The sequence below is a fragment of the Dermochelys coriacea genome, chromosome 15, assembly GCF_009764565.3.
Source record: "Dermochelys coriacea isolate rDerCor1 chromosome 15, rDerCor1.pri.v4, whole genome shotgun sequence".
In the NCBI taxonomy this organism is placed as follows: domain Eukaryota; kingdom Metazoa; phylum Chordata; order Testudines; family Dermochelyidae; genus Dermochelys; species Dermochelys coriacea.
The window spans coordinates 27,255,451-27,278,521 of NC_050082.1; the positions used below are offsets into that span (position 1 = coordinate 27,255,451).

Consider the following 23,071-nt stretch of genomic DNA (forward strand, 5'->3'; position numbering starts at 1 on the left):
TGGGTGAAAACTTTTCACAAAACCATCACTCTGTATCTGACCTATCAGTCTTCATCCTCAAAGGAAACCTGCACAACACTTTCTAAAGACGAGCCTGGGAGCTTAAATTCATATCTTTGCTAGACACTAAAAATCATAAACTGAAAAGAGACAATGGCTTATTACAACAATCTGTAACCCACTAACAATCCCCCAGCTACTTCCTCTCCCTTCCTTTCTTCCCTACAAGTGGAGAGGTGTTAACAGGCCACATCGCCTTGACTGGTCCCTTGAAATATGTTAACTACTTATGCTAAACAATCTGTTCCATCTTGTAGTTAGCTGTGATACTGCAGGTAAGTTGCCCAGACCTGAAGAAGAGCTCTGCGTAAGCTCGAAAGCTTGTCTCTCACCAACAGAAGTTGGGCCAACAAAAGATCATCTCCCCCACCTTGTCTCCCAGTTACGTGAATGTTTGATAATCGACTTCAACAAGCTATGTTGTGTTCTTTATTAATAGAGTATTTGATGAACAGAAGTACAAGGTATATTTACTCACTTGGTTGAGTAAGATACGCCATTAGTATTTAATGATTTTATGCCCCCTACTGCCTGTCAGAATTACTTCTGTAAAGCAGTGACATTTTCATTGCATTGTGTCCACAGAGTGGATTGACTTACAAGACAAAATTATACTATTTAGCCTCATCTTGCACTGAGCCATGGTATACTTTGCCAGCTATATTTAATATGTACATATTTACACAAACACATTATTAAACCACCTTTGAAATGCAACAACTGATTTGTACCTTAATAGGTTGCACTGTTTTCCTCCTCCTATCCATTAACTTTTGGTTAGCAGATGTATGTTCCATAAGGAACAGTGGTGAAGACCACAGTACATTTTATGGACATGGGCTGAGGTAGCTCATGTTCGTGTGACATACTACACACATGAAATTCACTTACTTTTCTTCTAGTCTTTTCCTATCATTCTACATTTTGTCCATCACTACTGCAGCTTTTTCTTGCTCAGCCTGGCAAGTAGCTTCCCCAAACACCAATAAACACTACTGACCTTTGCATCGTCTCTCCTGCCCTAAGCATCAAGACTTCCCATTCTGCTTCTCTCAGAAGATGCAACGTTGTGGACCGAAGCTACTGCAGTTGAGTTGAGAGCCAAGAACATAAGAATGCCCATACTGGGTCAGACCAAAAGGTCCATCTAGCCCAGTATCCTGTCTTCCGACTGTGGGCAATACCAGGTGCCTCAGAGGGAATGAACAGAACAGGCAATCAAGTGATCCATCCCCCTGTTGCCCATTTCCAGGTTCTGGTAAACAGAGGCATTTAAAGTAAGATACTTTGACTGAAGTAATATGTATGATAAATTGATAGTTATACGAAATCTCCTTATATCTTTAGTAAAGAAAAACATGTCAAAGGTTTGACGTCAAATACTATTTAAATTTCATAATGCCAAATCAATTTTACCTGACATTAAATTGGTAAGAATCTTAAAGCTAGAGAATCAAGTATGGCAAGAGTAACATACACACACCAGATTGATCAGTTTTTAAAACTTTTTTTATTTTTTAATTTTTTTTAAAGTTTTTATTTTATATTATCTACAAAGTAAAAGTTTTCTTAACTTAAAAGTTACATCACTGTCTTGCAATAGTGATCACTTCATCAAACGTGATTTATAAATAATAATCCATCAGTTTGACGATTAGAATTTTTTTTTTTTACTGAACCTGTTTCAAGTTTAGTTAGACGTAAAAGGGATCTCCAAGTCTTGATTTTTAGTGATAATAGCAGCAAGAATCACTTGTGTTACTTCTTTTGCTAGCTGATGAGTTCATAACTTTGAAGGGTCGTTAAAAAATAAATAACTTCCAGTTTTCAGCAAGCAGAGTTTGGGCACCTGCAGGACTCTGATACAGTGTATGGAATTATGGAATAACCCACAAGTTCCCACATGCCTCTACTCAGTCCGAATCTCTCCCACTGCAAGATGAACTGTTAGCATTCCTATTGGATGTTACAAGAAATCAATTTTTTTTTTTTAAACAAAATAAATGAAATTCTAGTTTTCTGTGCTTCCAGTTGGCAGAAGCAGTGGAAGGAAGGTTTTTGGCCTATAAAAGGTATCCAGCCTTTGTTACTCCAGATCAGCCTTACAACTGCTGTTGGTGGTGGGCTTGTACTGCAAAAAAAAAAAAAAAAAAAAAAAAGTGCAGGTGTAAATAGCAGATTGATAAGCCATACAACAATGTGCTAGTTAATCAAATCACAGGATAACTATTTAGCTCAAATCTGTAAAAAAAACCTGCATTAAGATGTCCTTTGGCTGTTTTTCTACCTAAACCCTAAGAAAGCAAAATGTATTTTCCCCACCCATTCTACACCATACAAAATCAGGTATTAGTTCACTGTACAAGTTCACACCCTGCTTTGGGAAAAAACAGTACTTGAGACACCTAGGTAAGGAGTTACATTTAAAGAGCAACAAAACAAGTAGGGCCTGGTTTTCCCAAGCAACAGTACTGCAAAATGTTGCTCTTGGGATAAAAAGTCAACGTCAAAATGCCATCTGCCTTCAGCCATTAGTTGCCAGGAATACTTGTATCCCTGGAGCAATATTTTTACAACTATCCTCAAGACAATTTATATCTTTTACATGTACAATACTTGGATCATTACACCGTAAGCCACCTACATATTCTATCCCCCAAGACAAGGGCAGGCGGATATTGTCCTACACACACTGAAGTCTGCATATGTTTCAGCCATACAGAAGTGAAGTCTTTGCTAACTTAATTCATCTTATATGCATACTACCTTCACATTTGGAGCAGCAAAATATAAATACTAACTGCAGAAATACTGTCTGCCGCCTTCAGCAGTTTGCCTCTATAAAAGGAGAACTTACTTTTTTTTTTGTTTCTAACCCAAACCTGGCTCGTAACTGTTTTGCTCACTAATTTGACCTGGCTCAGTTAAGGTGCAGGTCTCCCACGCACACACTCCTCACCTGAAGGGTGCGTCATATAGGGGAAATGTGTTGTTGTCGAGACTGGAATGGGCTGTAGTGCACTTTGAGCGATGGCGGCTTGGGGACCACCAGGTGGCTGTGTCGTCATTAGCATCATTGGAGCATGGGCAGTTGGGTGAGAAGGAACCATTCCTGACTGTACATGAGCCTGAAACAAAGAGCTCTTTAGTATAATGGTCACAAGGAGGCAACACTCCTGGCCACATGACTAGCAACGAGTCCTCCAACTGTAACAGTAAATCCTGAGATTTACTCCATTTTAAGTCAATTGGCTAAAATGTGCACATAGGGAGTAAGTTTGAGATTTTAAAACACAAGGTGTCCAATCCTTATTCTTGGCTTTGCTGACAACATCTCAGTTTGGGCAGGAGTTCATTGCTGACTAAGAGCACTGGTAAAGAATACTTTTGGAATATTTAAAAAAAAAATCTTTAGACATTTTGTTAAGAATTGAGATGCATTTCCTATGCAGAGGATGAACTGGACACGGCACACAAATAATAGGCCCTTATATAGGCCTTTACATACATGAGAAGAGCTACCATCCCCTTCTCAGTACCTCATATGAACGCATGGTTATAGGGAGGAAGGAAAAGTATGAAGCAAAGGCAAAGATTTCCACATTTTTCCCCAAGCAAAAGTCTCCAACAAAAACTTCACACCTCAATGAAATGAACTTGAAATCGGGAACTGTAGACAGGTGAGAAATCATCACGTTCACCTGTCCTAGATGCCCATTGTCTCTCAATGTCCAGTCTCTCTCTATAGCTATATTCATAAACAGTTGAAAATTAGTAATTTCCCCCTTCATTCCACTATGTAATGCCGCTAGCTCAGATCTGTGATATTGTGAGCTTAACTGAAAATAGAACAGTTCTCGTGCACTGAAAGTGTTCATAATTAATCCCCAAAGGAAAAGTGAGATGCATCTGTCTCACCGTTTATCACCTTATAAGCGGGTAATGTCTCTCCTCGGTTAGTGGGGAAACTCCTTTCACTCAGTAGTAATGCTTCCTGACAGGAGGCAGTCAGAGGGACTATCTATATTTCCTAGGGGAAAGTCCTATCAATCTCTAGCAGTAATTTCTCAATTACAAGATGACTCTCAAAAACCAGGCAGCATTTAACACTGTCCACGTTTAGATGCAAACAAGTTTTCAAAATAAATTTGGTTTTCCCATTTCAGTTGTGGGTGTGTTTTAAGTGAAGCTGGTAGAGGAAACTCAGATGCCAGACACCACTCCAGACAGTAGCAGGCACTGACTAGAACTTCAGATTCATTCAAGTTAGATGTGCAGAAAGGGCAAAGTTCCCATGTGGCTAAACCCTGCAACTCTTTCCATAAGCACTACTTTTACTGTATCACTGTCAGCCTTAAATCAGACTGGCATTTGATTAATGGGACTCCTCAAGTTGTAATATAGCTTCCAAGAAGCACCTAAAGGCATGAGAACTAACTCCCAAATCATCCTAAGGACCTTGTTTATGTTCAACAGCCATGCCTTCCAAACCTCATGCATTACCTCCCTCATGAACACCAGCATTTTTGCTTTGACCAAGCAATGCTATTATAACCATAGCAGCCATGATCAATACAGACATGCAGATACAATTTTTTTGCCATGGTAATGATGTAACATACTCAGAGTTTCGTGAATCAGGGATTCAATTAGCATGGAGTTACTGATTGTCTTTAAAATGAAATTAATTTAATCCCTTAGTGTCAGCAAATCTAGAATTCCCACCATAAAGCAATAAAGAATTTCATGCTAGTACTTAGCATTAGAAAATCCCTATCTCTGGTGCTTCGGGATTATTATTTGTTTTTCCTGTAAGCAGTTGAGGTAGCCATTTCATAAGAGATTTTTAGATAGACGAAGCTATCATTCCTTCACTAGAGGCTTATGCCCCATCCTGAGAAGCCATCTGGAACTTTGTACGTGTTTTGAGATGTCCATGCCTGCTGTGTTTATGTCTGTGAAACCAACAGCACAGAATTCCACAAGCCAAGATCAGAGATATAGAAGACTGATTGTGCTCATTAAATATATCAGAGACTTTAACAGTCATTTAGTTAATTCTGAACTAGAATAAGCTTATTTTCTTTAGTAATTTTTTGTAAAGCCCACAAAGCAAAAAAAAAGGAACCAGCAAGATTAGACAATTAACTTCCATTTACTGAAAGTGTGTTGGCACACAGGTATGCAATCATCAGTTACACTTCACTAAAATTTGTTAGTCTCTAAGGTGCCACAAGTCCTCCTTTTCTTTTTGCGAATACAGACTAACACGGCTGCTACTCTGAAACTTCACTACAGTTCACTTAGTCCTTTACATCATATAAGTGAAATGATTACCTCTGCTTTTGAGGTTTGGTGCTCTAGGTGTCTATATAGCAGTCACTTACAATTAGGCACATCTGAGGGTCCAAATGCAGGACTTTACAGGGACCCCAAAGGAACTAGAAAATCTAGTCAGATACAGAACTACTAAGTTAAGACAGATCAATATCCCACCTACACCAATATCCTGTTTGAGTCAATGGCCAGATGCTTCGGAGTAAAATAAGGCCCCATAAGTTGGCTAAAGAAAGTCAGTTGGGGGTTCCTTCATAACACAAGAGCAAGGCAATGGGAGATTCTGAAATTAAAAAGCTATACGTTTAGAATGGGTAAAAGGAAATTTGGTAAAAGCAATTTTTTTTCCCCCGACATCTCCTAATTAACTTTAACAGAGACTGTCCCAGAGACTGAAGGAAAGATTTTAGCAGAATTCAGAAAAGGATTAGACTCCTACTTGATTAACAAGATCTTGAGTTACTCTAGCTAGGGTAACATGCATAAGGAGCATCAACCCTTCTGATTTAAGACATAAACCAATCACTATCTGCCTGGGGTTAGGAAGAAATATCCTCCACAAGAATGATCCTGCTTAAGAGTTCATTCTTTGATGTACCTTTATGTTTCCACTAATCTGTGTTCTCTAAATTACATAGTGCCAATCTCTGTAGCAGTGCCTCCTGCAGTGGTCTCTCCACACATCTAATCACATTCATTGCCCTTCTCTGGGCTTTTTTCTATTTTTGCCGTATAGATTTTGAAGTGGGGTGACCAGAACTGAAAACATCATTCAAGATAAGCTTGCTTTTTTGACCATTGCAACCCACTGAGCTGTTCCCCATATCCTCATTGGCAATTTGATTTGCAACCCATCAGTGTTACTATCTTTCCTTCCCACCTCACTTTAAACTCTTTTGAAGTTCTTCATAATCCTCTCAGGAATTTCCAAGCACCTCTGAGCATTTCTCATTGAATTTTTATAAAGATTTGGCTTTGCATTCAAATGTGTTTTAACAAAATACCTTTTCCAAAGCTCTAAGTGGAGCCCTACAGTAGCTATTTTAGATGAAGTTGGTGCAGCAAGATTCTTGAGCACCTGTAGCGCCTCCAGACTGCTAAATTAACGGCACTGTGCAAACAGAAACCTAAGCAACACAGAAAATATTCGGCCAAGAGAAATGATGTAAAAAGAGGCCACTACTCCATGTGAAGGCAACATCTTTGAGGCAATAGGCCATTCAGTCTTTGGAAGGTTGTTAAAGTGTGTTTACCTGGGGTACATGAGCCATGTGTGGCGGATTGGTATATGCAGGCTGAACATGAGACGGATGAATAGTGAAAACTGTTTGTTGTGCTGTTGGAAAACTATTTTGTGGAGACTGCGTATTGGAGCCTGGTGTCATGGAAGGTGGGGTTGGAGCAAGACCAGCATGGTACATTGCTGACTGCTGCTGTGGGTTTGCCAGGTGGAGTGCCTGAGCTGCCTGGTGCTGGTGATGCTGCAAAGCAAACAGGAGGAAGAATTAGTGAGAGTTTCGGTTTTGGTTCCAGGGGAGAAATGATAAATGTTTATTCCATGGAAATAATAATAAATTACTAAAATGCCACTTAATATCTAACATTTTAGAAGGATGTTCCTATATACACTGCACAAACACCACAAAATAAAATGCCACATTCTATCCTGTAGGTCTTATTATCCAAGTCCCTTGGATGGGGGTAAAAAAAAAGTCACTGGAGCCTGCGGACCTGATGTGTTCTCCAGAACTGAGGCTATTATGTAAAAAACAAAAGCCATCTTTCAGGACTTCTGTCTGTGACTAACTTCCATGCCATAAATCCACACGTACCGAACCTGCAGCCAAACTGCACCAGGGGAGTGACGTTCCTTAATTAATTGCAAAAGCATTGCTGAGCCACCTGCCCCACATTCCTTATCAAAAAGGGTCAAATGAGTAACTTCCAAATACTAGACTTGTGTGTACGTGGGTGGTGGGGGAAGAACCATCCCCTGCTTTTTACACAAAGTATTTTAAGTCATGATTCACTATCCTTTACCCTTATTAGTATCATCACACATTGGTATAAAGACAGGCTACTGCACTTCACTTTGGATTCACATGCAAATCATAAGGAAATGGTATTCCCAAGCCACATTACTTCTGGAATGAGGGACTATGAACATAGCTACTATAAAAGATTATTTGTCAAGAAGAATATGTTTGGAGCTGCATGAAAAGCAAACAGATGCCAAAGTAACAGACTGGAGCAGTGTCTTCTAAAACAATGGGCTACAAGACATATTCCAAAATGTTTGCTCTCTAGAGTTTTGCTGTTACCTGCACTGGACTGGGAGCAGGGTGGCTTCCAGCATGTTGACTTTGCTGTTGTCCTGTTGGTGTGGCAGAAGGCTGCGGATGAGGAGGGTGTGGATGCAGGGTAGCATTCGGGTGGGCATATTGCTGAGCAAGTGAGCCAGTAGAAACTAGAAGGAAAAGGAGGAAATTGACAAGCGACACAGAATATACATCTCACCAAATTCACATTACATATGAGGATTTTACAGCACATCAGTGATACGGTGAATTGGTCTTTTTTCCCCTACAAATAGTTTATCTTACCTTGGATCTAAAACTCTATATTTGCTTTCATGTAGTTTGGTTTTGCAGGAAAGTCAATAAATAACCATAATAAAATATTTCAGCTTTCCTAGCTTGATTTAATAAAAAGATACTGTATATATCAAAACACAAAAGCAGTATTTAATCTGCAATTTTAGTCAAACAGATAAGTCTACAAGTGATTTGTAATCAGTTTCTTAAATTTTATAGTTCTGGAAAAAAGTAAATTCTCTATTGTACAGAGTTAAATAATTCACAAAACATGAATATTTATTCTATTTCCACCATCCACAAATTCTTTGGCCTTTTACCTGGCTAACCTCACCATGCTACTTTTCTGGAGATCGTGTAACTTACACGCAAGCACACCATTTATGTGTGTGCTGACTGTACTGCGAACAAACACAACATACACATAAGGGTTGGGAAACTCTAGCTCTCTGAAAGCCAACCAGCTTTAGTTGAAGTTGGAGACTTACATATAGCACCCACTTCAAGACGCTTTCTTGCATTACCACCATTCCCATTGACTTTTTGATGTTGCTATAGAACCCTTTGTTTCTGGAAATCATGGACTGAATTCCACAGCAAGAAAACTGAACACACAAGTCAAACAGCACCATTCATTAATTGCAGAAACAGTCTTAGGGAAATCCTTCTACAACGAAGTGATATGTAACGAAGTCCCTGCTTGGTCATTCCTATCATATTGGGCTACAAAATGGCCCATGCAGAATTTGTTCACTCCCTTTTGTAAAAAGAACACTAATTTTTAAGAGTAGGCAGCATGAGAAGCCACACTAAATTGCTTCAAAAAGGTTTTCACTAGAGCACTAAGCAATGAGTTTAAATGAAGCAATAGTCTCCAAAAAATTACTACATGCTTCCTCTACGCCTATAGCTTTTAGATCTTATACAATGTGTAAGATCATGCACAACATACCAGTCGCTTGTGCATGCGGCGTGCAAAGTCAAGTTCACATTCATCTTGGTCCAATATCACATTGCACTGAAATGGAAACTAGCTTTGCTGCCCACAGCACTAGAAATGGAATATCTGAAGCAACCTATCACTTGGGTCCTGAACCCAGCTCCTGCCTATATCCTAATTTAATTGTTTTGAGGAACAAACAAGACTATAATTACCTGCTAAATCAGAGAGCTATACATGTAAAGTTCTGTACTGAAGTGCTAAGAAAGCCAACATTAGGAGAATTTGAGGGCCACGCTACATGTACCTCTGCTGTACCTTTCTAGATTTACAAAGCAGTTCACTGGAAAAAAAGGAGCTCTATCTGGGATATAGTTTTAGGTTAGTTAGATTATTGTTAAAGCCACAATCATGGGCATATTCATTGCCAGCAATTCTATTTATACAAGGAAATCCCAGCCCTGAGAGCAAATAGATTTAATTGCTCTAACTTCTATTCCCCAATGTCAAAACCCATTACTGTTTCTGAAAAGTAGAACTTCTCCACACAACACACATAAAATGAAGGCCTTTGATCTGTTCATCCTAAAAAGCAGGGGATCAAAGGAGAGAGCACACCAAACATATTGCCATTTGATAAAGTGCAGCACTGTCTGCCACAAGGCCTGCACAGAAACTAGCCACCTTGCCACTCCATCAAGTGCCTCAGACATACTCCAACTACTTCTGAGCAAACACCCACTGTCCCAACCTTTCCCAGTCCAGTTTGCTATTACTTCTGTTGCCTCACATTTGCTCACTACTTTACAAAATCCTCAACAGTGACTTTATTCAGCTAGTGGTGATCTTGCTTCTGTATAAATAATCCACCTACTGCAGCCCACTCAACCCTTCAAGAGCTCAACACATGAAAGCATCATTAACTCTTCATGGACCCTGTGTTTCCAGCACACAGTACAGCAGCATTCACTGATCTCAAACGACAGATGAATCTTGTGAACTACACTGTAAGGCTTTCAATTTTCAAAGCATTCCAAGGGCTACTTTGACCATGACGTACTTGTTACAATATTAAGTCTTTACATATCATTTATGTTTTTAGTTAGGAGTTGGGGTTTTGGAAGTTCTAAAGTTTCTATGCACCTAAACAGGAGTTAGTCTCCAATGCCATGGTATCCTGTTATGCTTTCAAGCAGAAAAACAGTGACTTCGTTTTTAATGTTACCACTTACATTCCATTTACAGCAGCAGCAAATTTCCATCTAAATTTTTGGTTTTCTTTTTTCACTGCCTGCAAGCTTGTACGAAAACTGACCAATTCACACATTAGAATTAAAACTCAACTCACTGTTACAATTTCAAGCTTCTCCATTCCATCTCCTTATGAAATCAGTCTTGATCCAATATTTATATGGCCTATCTCTAGTCTGAGTAATCCCTACAAAAAAGGGATATAGGGGACTGAGGCACAGATGGATTAATAGCTTTCCAAATCTAACCTACCTCTCCCAAGTCTGATTCTAGTGCCTCAGCCCCAAGAATTTCTTTCCTCCCTCCTTATTAAAGTTCCATTCCATTCTTGAGGAGATTCGTTATAAGCATGTACTGGAAGTTATAGGGTATTCAAGGTTCCCACATCTATACTTTATTCATTAGAGGCCCTGAAACAATTTAAATTATTATTCCCTAAAGCTATTACTGTGCTTCATCTTTTATTTTTTCATTACTTGAAAGACCTAAATGCGAGGTATTTTGAAGAAGCTATCTATATTATGCAATAAGGCTTCATGTTGAAAAGAACTTGTTATGCCACCTAATACAAGTCCAGAACTTACTAGAACATTTTTACATGCAGAAGGAAGACACCAGTTTTCAGTAACTTCTCCTAAATCAGTATTTCCACAGCTTGGCAGAGAGTTTTGTTTATTTAAAATCTAGCATTTATATTTTCCCAGCTATGCATTTGTTTTCAGAACCTATTCTAGTCAGTTTATAGACTATTATGTACTAAAAATGCTCACTCAACTGCTGCTGCAAATATTTTAATAGTAACATTTAAGAAAAACACTCACCTTTGTTATTTTTCTTGAGGCTTTACCAGATTCCATAAACATCTTACTAGAGAAGGCTTAAGGAATAATGGAGCAGATCATTTAAAAACAAATGTATCCACCTTTTTCAATTTATCGCAGAAGTTCCATTTGACCTCAGGAAAATTAACATTAGGAGTTTTTTTCCATTTAGTTCTACAGAATCTCAGTTTCTACAGAGCTGCTAATACCTCATAACTTCAAGAGAGATTCTGATACAGTGTTTCACTTTCTGAAGTCCTTTCCTTCCATTTATTAATGAGGATGCGTGGGAGGAAAAGTCTCAGTTTTATGTTCTGTAGCTGTGTGCTCTCACCTAAAGTCAGGTCTTTAACATCACAATCAGATTCCACAGAGATTTAAAGTGGGGTGTCACGCGATTACTTCAGATGAGTAAGACGCATGAACCCATTAAAAAGCCTTGCAAAATAGTCATGAAAACGTACCAACCCAGATACAGTCTACTCACCTTCATTATGACAACTGATTATAAACAATGTTTTACATGCTCATCCACAGAATTAGTCACCCTACGTGAATATTTCCATGCTAATTTCTATAATAAACCCGGGAAGAAAAATCACGGATAAAAGTAATCAAAAAATCATATTACATTGTCCTTGACATGTCAGCAGTGCTATGGTTTTCCAGCTGTCGTACTAATACAGGATACAGTGCTGAAAAAGCTCTATGGAAGCACATAAAGAGTGTTGCAACCTCTGCCCATCTGAGCACTGCTGATAATCATAGTTTGCCTCCAGCAGAAGTCTAAGGCTATGCCACTGCTGTAAGTCGACCCACGCTACGCAACTCCAGCTACATGAATAACGTAGTTGGAGTCGACGTACCTTAGGTCGAGTTACCACGGGGGGCCGACAGGAGAAACTCTCCCATCGACTTACCTTACTCTTCTCACTGGGGGTAGAGTACAGGGGTCAACTGGAGAACGATCTGCTGTCGATTTGGCAGGTCTTCACTAGACCCACTAAATCAACTGCCGGTGGATTGATCTCAGAGAGTCAATCCTGGCTGTAGCGTAGACACAGCCTAAGTCAGAAATGCCTTCTTTCCTTAAGAGCTCTGCAGTTCGAAAGCTTTCCTCTTTCATCCACAGAAGTTGGTCCAATTAAAAAAAAAAAAAAAAAAGTTACCTCACACACCTTGTCTCTCTTCTTTCCTAGGAGCACTGAACTAAGTTGATTTGCTTCACTTACATCACTTTCTAAACAAGTGGTTTCTTGCTATGGGCTATATTATTTATAATTAGACCATCATTTTGATATCGATGCACAGTTAAGACAAGCAATTCCATATTGAATTGGACAAAGATACTATACCAGAGGGGGTTTTAATTACCGAATTGAATTCCAATGAAAACAAGAAGGAAAGAGTAACAGTCAAGGTTGCTGACAAGAGCAAAGCAAGAAAGGCGAAAGGCAGCTATTGTAAACCCCCAGAAATGGCCGACATTAAAAATCAGAGCAGCACAGATCAGAGACAGCATTACCAACCACTAGCCTAGACTGAAACCAATCCCTGAACTTCTGACATTCAAGTTTCTCTTGTGGGGAAAACAGAATGCTGACAATGGACACAGTGGGAACTGTCAGAGAAGTAACGCACCAATAGTCAGAACCTACTAGATAGCTTCTAGGTGCTGACCAGTAAAGTGATTCCAGACTATTGCCAGACCCAGTAAAATGGTGAGGATAACTACATTTAAAGACCTCAGTTTGAATGGTAGGAAGCAGAGATATAGCATGTCTTTTTCATTTTATAAACACATACAAAATCATTTACACATTTTACAGTGGACTCCATTTAAAAGAATACCTATTAAAGGAAGAAACTTGTTTAAGGAATTTCAATGCACCAAACCAAAACATATGAACACCCTTAAGTGCTCAAAGTAAGTTTCCAGTATACAATCATAGGAAGTCATTCTGTCAAACACATTTTTCTGCATGCCAAAAAGAAAGCTACAAAGTCTTTTTAAAACCAAAATCTGTTAGGGAACACGAGTTACATGATTATTATTCTTCATATCCTCTTGAATGAACTGGCTCACAGGAAAGAGGGTGCATGAAACAGATCACTACTATGAACTGGTACAGAGACACTAACAAGCTTGCTGCAATACAGGAGCAAGTTGAGAGGCCCAGGAATTGCACCTCACCTACCTGTGGAGGGCTAGGGTCTCTGATGGGATGACCAGAAATGATTGTATGGCCATTCCACTAGGGACCCTACCCCGGCATACCATGGGTTTCTGAAGCTTCTTCCCCAAGTTTTTTAAACCCGTCTAATAGAAATTTAACCTCACTCAGCAGATTGTAATTTATTTTTAAGAGAATACAACATACTCCATTTTGGAATGTGCTGTGTATGGTTACAGGGATCTATTATCAGGAGAGAGAAACAGAGGTTATCTGCCATATAATTAAGTCGTGGGTCCGATATTCTCCTCTTCAACTCCTTTTGCTTAACCTAGGAGGTCTTTGTTCAGTACCTGGACTATCTGGCACTTTTGCTTGGCAGTTAGAATCCACTGATGCAGCTGCTTGCCTTTTTCATTAAGTATACAGAACCTAGTTACATTTGGCCCCACCTCACACAAACTGGAGAAAGAGGGTGCAGAGAAACTCCTCCACTCAGCACACTGCTGCAGGACCACGTGGATGGAAGCATGCTGAAGCACCAGGACCAAATAATGTAACTTGCAGGGAATACCTGGCCAGCAGGAACCCATCCCCACCATATCCCATGAAGGGACACAGAGCTGATACTAGGCTACACTTTTACAAGAATGACAAGAGGTGCTGCTTGCCATGCTCCTTCAGTGGCCCCAGAATAAGAATGATCTCTCCCATGACTACTGCAAGGATGCACAAGGTGCTCTCCCCGCCGACAGGACTCAAAATAGAGTTTTACTGCTACTAAAGTGCTGAAGTTTTTTCCCCTCAGGAATTTGAACAACCTTGAGAAAACTGGAAATCCCATTTTGGGCAGGGATAGGGGAGGATGGAGCTCATGGAGATGTTAAGGAGGGTGATGCCCATTTTTTGGTGGTAGACTAGAAGGAAGAAGCTTTAAGACTTCATCAATTCAAGATACAGTAGAGGCTAGTTAGATGCAAGACTTCGTTGCACAAAATATAATGCAACTTGGCACGCAGAAATGTATTTACACAAATCTATTCTACAGACAAGTCACAAGTACACTGTACTTTAGCTTTCGGTGCCCTGTAAATTCATTCATTCAATAACTTTGTTGCTTGAAAAAAAGAGTTTTCCTACATTTTCTATATTTTGGCCTGGTGCAAAGAAAAAAAAAAAAAAGTGTTCCCTCAGCATGTCTATTCCTTTAACATCTATCCTTTAAAAAATTATTTTCTGTACAATCAAAATTAGTACAAAAAACCCAACTCACTGGCAAAGTAGAAAGAAGGACCTGTCTCCTTGCTGTATGGTATTTTGGGACATGCTGAATTTGGGAAATAGAAAGGTAAATTAGCCTCTTGCCATGTGTATAACTTCCAATCTTCTGGAAAGGTCGACATTCATTTATTTTTGAAGATTGTAGGTTCATGCAGATATCATTTTTATTTGTTTAGTTAATAGGGCTGGATATTTTTACTTAATTTTACAAATGAAGTTGAAATAAAGTAAGCTCCAATAAGTCTTCCTTTTGAACTGTAACACTGAGGGCTCCACTTCTTACTTTAATACAAAAATAAAGATGAACGGATATTGAGCCTCTATTACACTCCAACAATAACCTCAGAGGTAGAGTTAAAAGAGTTAAGTAAATAAATAAATAGGTTTTTGTTTTTTCAGCTGTATCACTGGGGTCTTAACAGTTCCAAAAGACACCTTTGGAGATGGTTCACTCAATCCCCGGAGACTCCTTGAAATTTGTAACATACCCACCATTGTACTATTTAGGATATTAGAACTTACTGCTAGGACAGAAAAACAGATAAGGTTAGAGAGAACACCAGACCAATAAAACATGTGCAGAAGAGAGAGGGAGAGGTCCAAGAACAAGCAAAAGAATAAATAATGTATCTGTGTAAAATCAAAATTTTGTTTTACACAAGTCTTTCACATACACAAGGGAAGTTTTACAGAGGACAGCAATTACCTAAAACATGTACAATTTATCCAAACAATAAACTGGGGGAGGATTGTTACAGGAATATATTTGTCCTCACAGCTTGAAATATCAATAGAAAACTTGGTAACTCATGATTATCCATCACTGGTATTCTGAAGATAACAAATAGCCCATACCTATCGAAGTATAAAGCTTGAGCAATTGTTCTTTAGAATCAATAAACAAATTGGTTCTGTAGGAGGGGCAATCATACATATATTGCTGCTTTGTTTCAGCGCTAAGTGCCTATTTCAAACTTTTCACACTAAGAATTTATATATGATTTAAAAAAAGGAGCCAACATTTAAAACCTAGAGTCAGGTCAAGTGAATATCAGCCTGTGTGTTAATGATGTCCAGTTTTAGTGTTTATTTGTAAGAGCAAGAGGAAAGAAAGTTGTTTAACATTCTCTCAATGTTTTAAGAAAAAACATGAATTTGGGTGTTGCTCCATCATATGTTTAGAAGTACCACTAATTTATAGTGCCCATATAGTTTAGCTACTTTCCATTTGTTGAAGAACATTCAACTTCAGAAACTGAAGTGATGACAAAATTGTGGCACTCAAGAGCAGTGACAAAGACACCAATCAGATCTCCTGAATTGCCTGTTATTGTAGACATCTAGCAGAAACATTCAATTACACAGCATTAGCTAAATGGGATCTTGAAAAATGCATCATCCTAGCCTTCGCTATCCAAAAGATTTAACAGGTATAGAACATTGCATGCATTTCAGGATTCAGATTCCTCTGCCATGAAGGAAAAAAGTAACTTTCAGCAAATCTAATGGATAAAGAATTTAATTCCCTTCACTGAACAGTGATTAGTGTTTGCCATGATTTTTACTTGCCTCAAACTAATCAGGAAGGAGAAGCTTTCAGAGATTTTACTCACTGATTAAGGAAATGTTAGGAGAATACTTTAAAAGCAATTAACCCTCCCTCCCCAATGCAGTTGTCCTTTCAGACTTCTTAAGTCTGAAACACAAGCTCTCAGGTAGAACAGTTTGATATTAAAAAGTTAGTGTTTTGTGCAGGGAGCCACTTGATAATATCACAAAGAAAGCACCCATTAGCTTCAAGGACATGGGGACCTTAACACAGTTCATCTCAACAGCAATGGGAAATTCAACAGTGTAAGTGAAAATGCCAGAAGCAAAATCTGAGAACTCACTTGGGCAAATTTATTCTAGAAATTAAAAGCAGTGGCTGTTATTTCTGTGAATGGCATAATCATATGGAAGTTATTCATCACTTCGAGTCACAAAATATTCCTGAAGAATTCAGCAACATACCCAAATCAGAAGTTTATTTCCAGGATATGTTGCTGTATTCACTACATGGATTCTATATATACACACTTGAGATTCATAAAATGTAGAGAGAAAAAAAAATACTGCACTCTAACGCCAGTGGTTATAGATACCTGCTTACTGTCCAGTCCAAAGTGATTGGGGAAGTGTAAAATATCTAGTGTCTCCTAACATAAGGGATTGTTAACATATCCAGCAAGTTGGCCTATAGCAATTTACTCCCCAGGCTGCACAGCTATTAAATGCTACAAATAGATTACTCAAGCAAACAGCGACATATTGCTAAATGGAAGCAGAAGTTTTATTATCCAGCAACAAAGTAGTTATTTGTGGGAAAAGTAACCAAATTAAATGCCACACTTCATTTGAGAATATCCTATATTTGAGCTACAGCATTAGGAATCATCTATTAAATACCTGACGGCAAGCCCAGAAGGCTAAAGATACAGTTAGCCGATTTATGTTAAGGCAGGCAAAAGGCGACATGCCAGAAAATGGTAAGAACATGCAATAATCCAACACAAGTGTCTCTTTACAAGCCACCTATGATGTAGCACTGGCATCAGACTGGGCTGAGACACATTTCTGTGGCAAGCATTTCAAGCACTCAGTTATAAAAAGAGAGGGTCAGCAGTTCAGAAGAGCAAACTGATAACCTCCCAGAAGAGTTCAGGAGAACATCTAGCTTCTGGCAAGACCAAATTCTGTAAGAGAAATGCTACTTGGATTTAGGTAGAAGGACACCTCACCATAAAAATCTAGAGAGTTTTCAGGTTTCTAGACACACAACCAAAACATGTGTCATTAGATTGCCTGAAATATATACTGAGGATGCATTGAAGCTGAAAAATCAACAATATAAAAATTAGAGTTCTATGGTATGTTGGAACATCAGAGAAAAATAATTTGAAATATCTGATTAAGCTACACTAATAGATTAAAAATTGCTTCTGTACCATGATTTCAAAGACCTGCCAAATTGCGACACGCAAGAATGATGTACAACGTAGAGTTGCTGGGGAAACTTGCAATCAACAACCAAATTCCAGAGACTATTTCATATCTAGTTTTATTTAAGATAGGATTTTTTGAGAACTGCCTTTTTACCAGGAAGTCTGAAAGCCTTCAAACAGTAAGTCGATCAAGACAGTAATCCCATAAAAATCACAATAAAAGCTCCGTTTACATGAATGTCTCAATAAACTAGAAATGTACATGAAAGTGCAGACTATTTTAACAAATGTCAACATGGGCCAGTGAGAACAAAAACCTATTACTTAAACATTACAAGTTACTTTCTTTTCAATTCAGCTATATCACATGAAACTTCGGAGGAAATATACTTTTCCCTCCAAATCCAGTCTCAGAACTCTTTACTGTGATATTGTCTGCATCATTTTTTCCTGAATGAATACACGAGCAAAGATCAGATTTCAGTATGATATTTCGAGACAGACATGATAGAGTCTGTTATCAGAATCTTAACTCTGCATTAAGCTTTAGATTTTTGGGCTTGCAAGTTTTCATAATAGACAGTATTCATCCATAAGGAAAAAAATGCAAAAACTTTGTCACCAAAAAAACATACAAAGATGTCTAAAGTTACATGACATCCTTTAACACACCCTAGGTCAACATTATGATTGACTTCAGAAAATTTCTTCATCAAATACTCAAAAACTGTTGAATATACATGTTTTCAAGAGATCTTCTGTTTTGATGTGTGTCAAATCCTAAGCCCCCTTTAAGATCATGGACTGAGTCTTCAGTGGCAAGTTCTTGCAGCCAGTTTTTCCTTTGGATGACATATTGTTTTAGTGCCGGTTTATGTGGCTTTAGAGATTCTTTGCATTATATTTTTCAACCGGTATCTCACTTCATGTTTTAACTTAAGTATTTCAGTGAGGTTAATGCTAGTGAAAAGTGCCAGACTGACAACTTTGGAGACTTCTATTTGTTACTGAAATCATATAGCAAGCACTTATACATGAAATGTTCAAAACAGGATTTATATTCTTGGGTTTGCCAAGGAAAGGAGGATCGCCCACAAAGAAATTATATTTTCCTCAGACGACAAATCTTTTTATACTGTTAATGTATATTACTAGCATTATTAAAGCAGTGATTTTATCATGCTAATGTTGTGAGAACTAGAAGTCAGGTTTTGAAACTGAAGTCAGTTTTGTGACAACTCTACAGTCCTTTTTAGAATGAAGAAACAGTCAAGGACGTAGTGTTCACAGCATCAAGAAAAGCCTGTGACAGACTTGCTTAAGCTGGTATTCCTTAGCAACCTCTCATGCTGGCACATCGTCTCCACACTAGTGTCTTATTAAGACTAGCATACTTGGATCTATTTTCACTCTAATCAAATAACTCAGGTTTGCAATACACCTTGCTTATTAGTTTTATGAACCATATTCTGGGTCTACCGTTGTAACTTTCACTGTGATGCCAATGGTTGAAGCTTGAGATAGTAAATATATCCCTGCACAATGTAACAACGTAAAAAGTTACGAATAACACAAAACGTTTCCTACCATACATAGCATGCGTCTGCTCATGCGCACCATACTGTGTTGCTGAAGAAGATACTAAACCAGGCTGTGCATGTGTTGGTGGTGCCATCATTCTAGTGTTACCCTGTATTACAGGGCTATAAACATGAGGATGCTGTGTCCAATAAAAATAAAAGGCAAATCAATTAGTTAAAAAACACATCTGTACAAAAAAAGTTAAATACACCCTTTAATCAAGCTCGTACAGTGCAGGCTTAAAGGCAATTAATGATAATTTGAAGAGCTACAGCTTGCTTTGCACTAGCTACAAGAATTTTTCAAAATACACCCGTCTCCATTATCCAGATAACTCCTGAAAAAACTTAAAATGAGAAATACCTTCCACAAAAGGAAACTAACAAAAGGAACTACTCTGCTGATCTTAAGTTTCCAAAGGGTCTCTTTAAATTGAACAAAAGTTTTAAACTATACCATATCCCATCCATCTTATCACACCAACTATTTTAGCAACTGCATCTTTTAAATCTACGTCCAACTAATCATTTGAAAGAGATGTTCCACCATGGGATGTAGTTAATGATGAGGTACAGATATTCTGTATTTAAGATTTGTATTTACTATTAAGTGGACATTAATGTTTGTGGAGGGCTATGATGTGAAGCGCAAAGCATCAATATTGCTGCAGTATCTGAATACTAATTGTAGCAATTACATGATGTAACAGAAGATACAGAATATAGAATTCCCGAATTAAGTCTTAATTATAGACCTGTTCCAATACGAATGCAGCAAGAGGCAACCACATACTAAAGGAGTCTTACCTGAGACTGATAATGTGGCACGTGCTGCACAAGAGACTGATTAGGAAACGGTTGAGGACTATAGGTAACATACTGTGTTGAATAGGCTGGTGGTGTAGCTACAATAGGGGGGCCTGCAGCTGAGGCAGGATGCATCATGGTGCTCTGATGATGCTGGTCTTGGCGTTGTTGTGGCATATTTGGTACTACAAAGCAAGGAATATTTCACATTAGGAAGGAGACTCTAAAGTAACCAGGTCTTTCCTGAAAGTTTTAATCCAAAATGACCGTGCCCAACTAAAATAGCCTCACTATCACCTTTAACCATGGTCTGTAGAAGTACATTATGCAGGTATGATTCAGAAGAGGAAAGATGGTAAACTGAGTTTGTATATTAATTTAAAAATCTTTCTAAATGCAAAAAGGTAGCTTCAGCCGCACAAAATGGAACTTTCAGTGCAGAGGATTTAAATACAAGCAGTTCTACATAAACCTGATTGTCGAAGAGAAACGTGTATGGCTCCATGTTCACAAAACTGAAACTGCTACCAAAGGGACTTGAAAGGAAGCTGTTTAAACAGAAGAACTGTTTTACAGAGGAAAGTAACTCTTAACACATACAAGAAAACACTTGCATATCAATCAAGTGACCACCTCAACAGTCAACCAAGAGCAGGAAAGAAAATGGCTACACTAGTGGCCACTGAACCTTAGGGAAGGCACGTGCACAATTTTTCATTAGTGGAGCTAAACTCTTACCTAGCTCTGCAAAGATGCCCTGACTGCTGTAAGTGGAGACTGCATCTAGTCTAAATATGCATTTTAAGAGCTTGAACATTCACACATTCTACATAGCCTTGGATCTCTTAGTCAACCACGATCTTATTTCTAAAAAGAACTCTTAAATATACATTTAGTAAAATCAGTATTACCAACCCCAAGTGGTCAGAAATCATATTTAACAAAACAAAACAGTTGGGGTTTTGATTCATCTTCTGGGGTTTTTCTTTGTTTCATTTTCAGGCTTTTCTCCACAATCATTGGTGCAATAAACTTGATTTTTTTTAATTAAAGCAGAGATGGTCACATGATCAACTGCCTCCAGGAGCTGGGACTTTAAGAGTGCCACCAAATTGCCAAAAGCCTTTCCACCCGAGCAGTGTAGAACTTATTGGAAAGATTACCATATAGAGAAAAATACCCTACTAAGGTGTAGCTCAACGCTATGCCCTAAATTGCTAGAAAGAGTCCCTCTTTAACAATGTTAACTAATAAAATTTAGGAAAACATCAATGACAAACAGTCAGCTATTAAAGAATTCAAAATATTTGTAAACATTTTAAAATTTGGTTATCCTATACTGAATTCGAAGACCAGCAATTCTCCAGTAATCAAGCTTACAGCATTTTGTTTTATACAGACAAAAGCAATGTATTTATCTTTAGTATTGTGATTTTCAAGTATTCATACCAATTTAAATTACATTGATATTAAAGGACATAAATTAACATGAACTGGATAAAAATGTGCATGTCTGTTACTCTAGTCATGCTACATGCAGTCTAAAACCAAACAGGCAGTATTATTCTCACCTTTACCTGCTCTGTAGGTCTTGGCTTGGTTCACAGGCATGGGGGTCATGGGAATAGGATACAAAGGCTGAAACAAAAGAACTCAGTGAAGCTATGGTATGTTTTTTGACAGGTTTTTAAATATATCAGCTTTAGAATTTTCACTCCTGAATCTAAACAATATTGTTCATAACCACCCTCAAATTAGAAACGTTTTTAGTTTTTTCTTAAGAGCAACTGTACAGTTTTTATTTCCATAATGGGATAAGACAAATGATTACATTAACAACCTGGAAAGGACAGTACTTCCCTACTATGTAGGTCTCCTTGAAATAAAAGCTAGTGTACCCTAGTTTTCCAGCTCTATTTATAAACTTGTTAGGAGGCTACAAGTAGGTGATCACTGTTTTCTGTGTTGGGTAGGTGAGTGTAGTATAGATGACTATGAAGATGCCAAGAAAGACTTAGAACTAGTCCCTGCAGGTATCTAGAGTAACATCTGCTGATTTTAGTACACGCTTATTTTTCCTCACTGTCTTTTACTTGTTACTACAGCAGAGCCAACACAGGTGCCAAAGAGTAAGCTGCATCCTTTTCTGTCTCACTGATGACTAAAGTTTTAACAGTTTCATATATAGAACCAGATTCTGCACTGTTACATGTCTGAGGTGGTTTAGCAATGGTGATAAGGCACCAGCCAGAAAGAACCCAGCTTCATTTCCATATTCCAGGTTGAGTTTGCAGGACAGCATTTGGCTGTATTAAAATGCATTGTCTATACGGGCCCATCTTATCAATCAGTTCAAATTGCATCATATGTGCCCTGGCCTCATTTACCACTCTGCCAATCTGTGTCATATGCAAGTTTTATCATCAGCACAGATTTTATATTTACTTCAATATTTTTATTAATTATCTGGAATAGCATCAGGCCCAAGCTTAGTACTGATCCCTGAAGAACCCCACTTGAATACCTACATGTGATTTAAAGACAGACAAGTTGGGTGAGGTAATCTCTTCTATTGGACCAACTTCTGTTGGTAAGCGACAAGTTTTTCAGCTCCACAGAACTCCTCATCCACCTTGTCTCTCATATCCTGGGACCAACACTGCTTCAACAACACTGCAAACAATCTATAATTTGTAATGCAGCAGAGACCACATTCCCCAATCAGGCATGTGTTTCAGGACATATGGGAAAACATTACACCGTCCCTGCCCACAGTGGTTTACAATAGGTACCTAACTTTCAGCACTCAAGTTAGAAAGCTCTGTCCAGGGAACCTCTCACTGCCATTTCCTCAGTCACTGCAGACTACAACTGCAATTTTAGCTTATGCAGAATGAATATTAAAGAAGCTACTAGACTGAACTATGAAGTTACTAGATTTCGAGAGGTTTCCCATGACTATTTGGAGCCTTTTTTAAACTGTACAATTAACTATTTTTCCAGCACCGGAGATTAATTATTTAGGATTTATCTGAGACCATATTAATTTATTTATTACCTGTGAATTTTAGGTTTTATATTTGCATACTTAAACAATAAGTCACTGCAGACACTATGTAGGCAACTGATACAAAAAACAGAAAAGGAGCAGTGAAGTACATTTAATTTTAAGATGACAGTAAAACAGATCGTTTTAGTGATTAGAATGTTGTACCTGACTTGCGTCTCAGTAAAAAAGATCT

The 23,071-nt window shown here is 38.2% G+C and overlaps 1 protein-coding gene across 29 annotated transcripts in view; it reads right to left on the minus strand.

Moving 5' to 3' along the window:
• Positions 1-1,551: 1,551 nt before the first annotated feature.
• The window catches only part of ATXN2 (ataxin 2), an 80,541-nt gene continuing 59,021 nt past the window's right edge, over positions 1,552-23,071 (minus strand). For 8 of the 29 annotated variants that reach the window (XM_038372778.1, XM_038372751.1, XM_038372775.2 and 5 more), the window contains 8 exons: positions 21,407-21,467; positions 19,830-20,014; positions 19,030-19,162; positions 14,451-14,504; positions 7,719-7,864; positions 6,651-6,878; positions 3,020-3,188; positions 1,552-2,191 (listed from right to left, as the gene is read on the minus strand). In XM_038372778.1, the coding sequence (XP_038228706.1) occupies positions 2,163-2,191; positions 3,020-3,188; positions 6,651-6,878; positions 7,719-7,864; positions 14,451-14,504; positions 19,030-19,162; positions 19,830-20,014; positions 21,407-21,467 (1,005 nt within the window). In that variant the 3' untranslated portion in view covers positions 1,552-2,162. Of the gene's footprint in view, positions 2,192-3,019; positions 3,189-6,650; positions 6,879-7,718; positions 7,865-14,450; positions 14,505-19,029; positions 19,163-19,829; positions 20,015-21,400; positions 21,468-23,071 lie in introns of all 29 variants that reach the window. The other 21 variants (XM_038372770.2, XM_038372746.2, XM_038372758.2 and 18 more) reach the window with 10 other exon arrangements.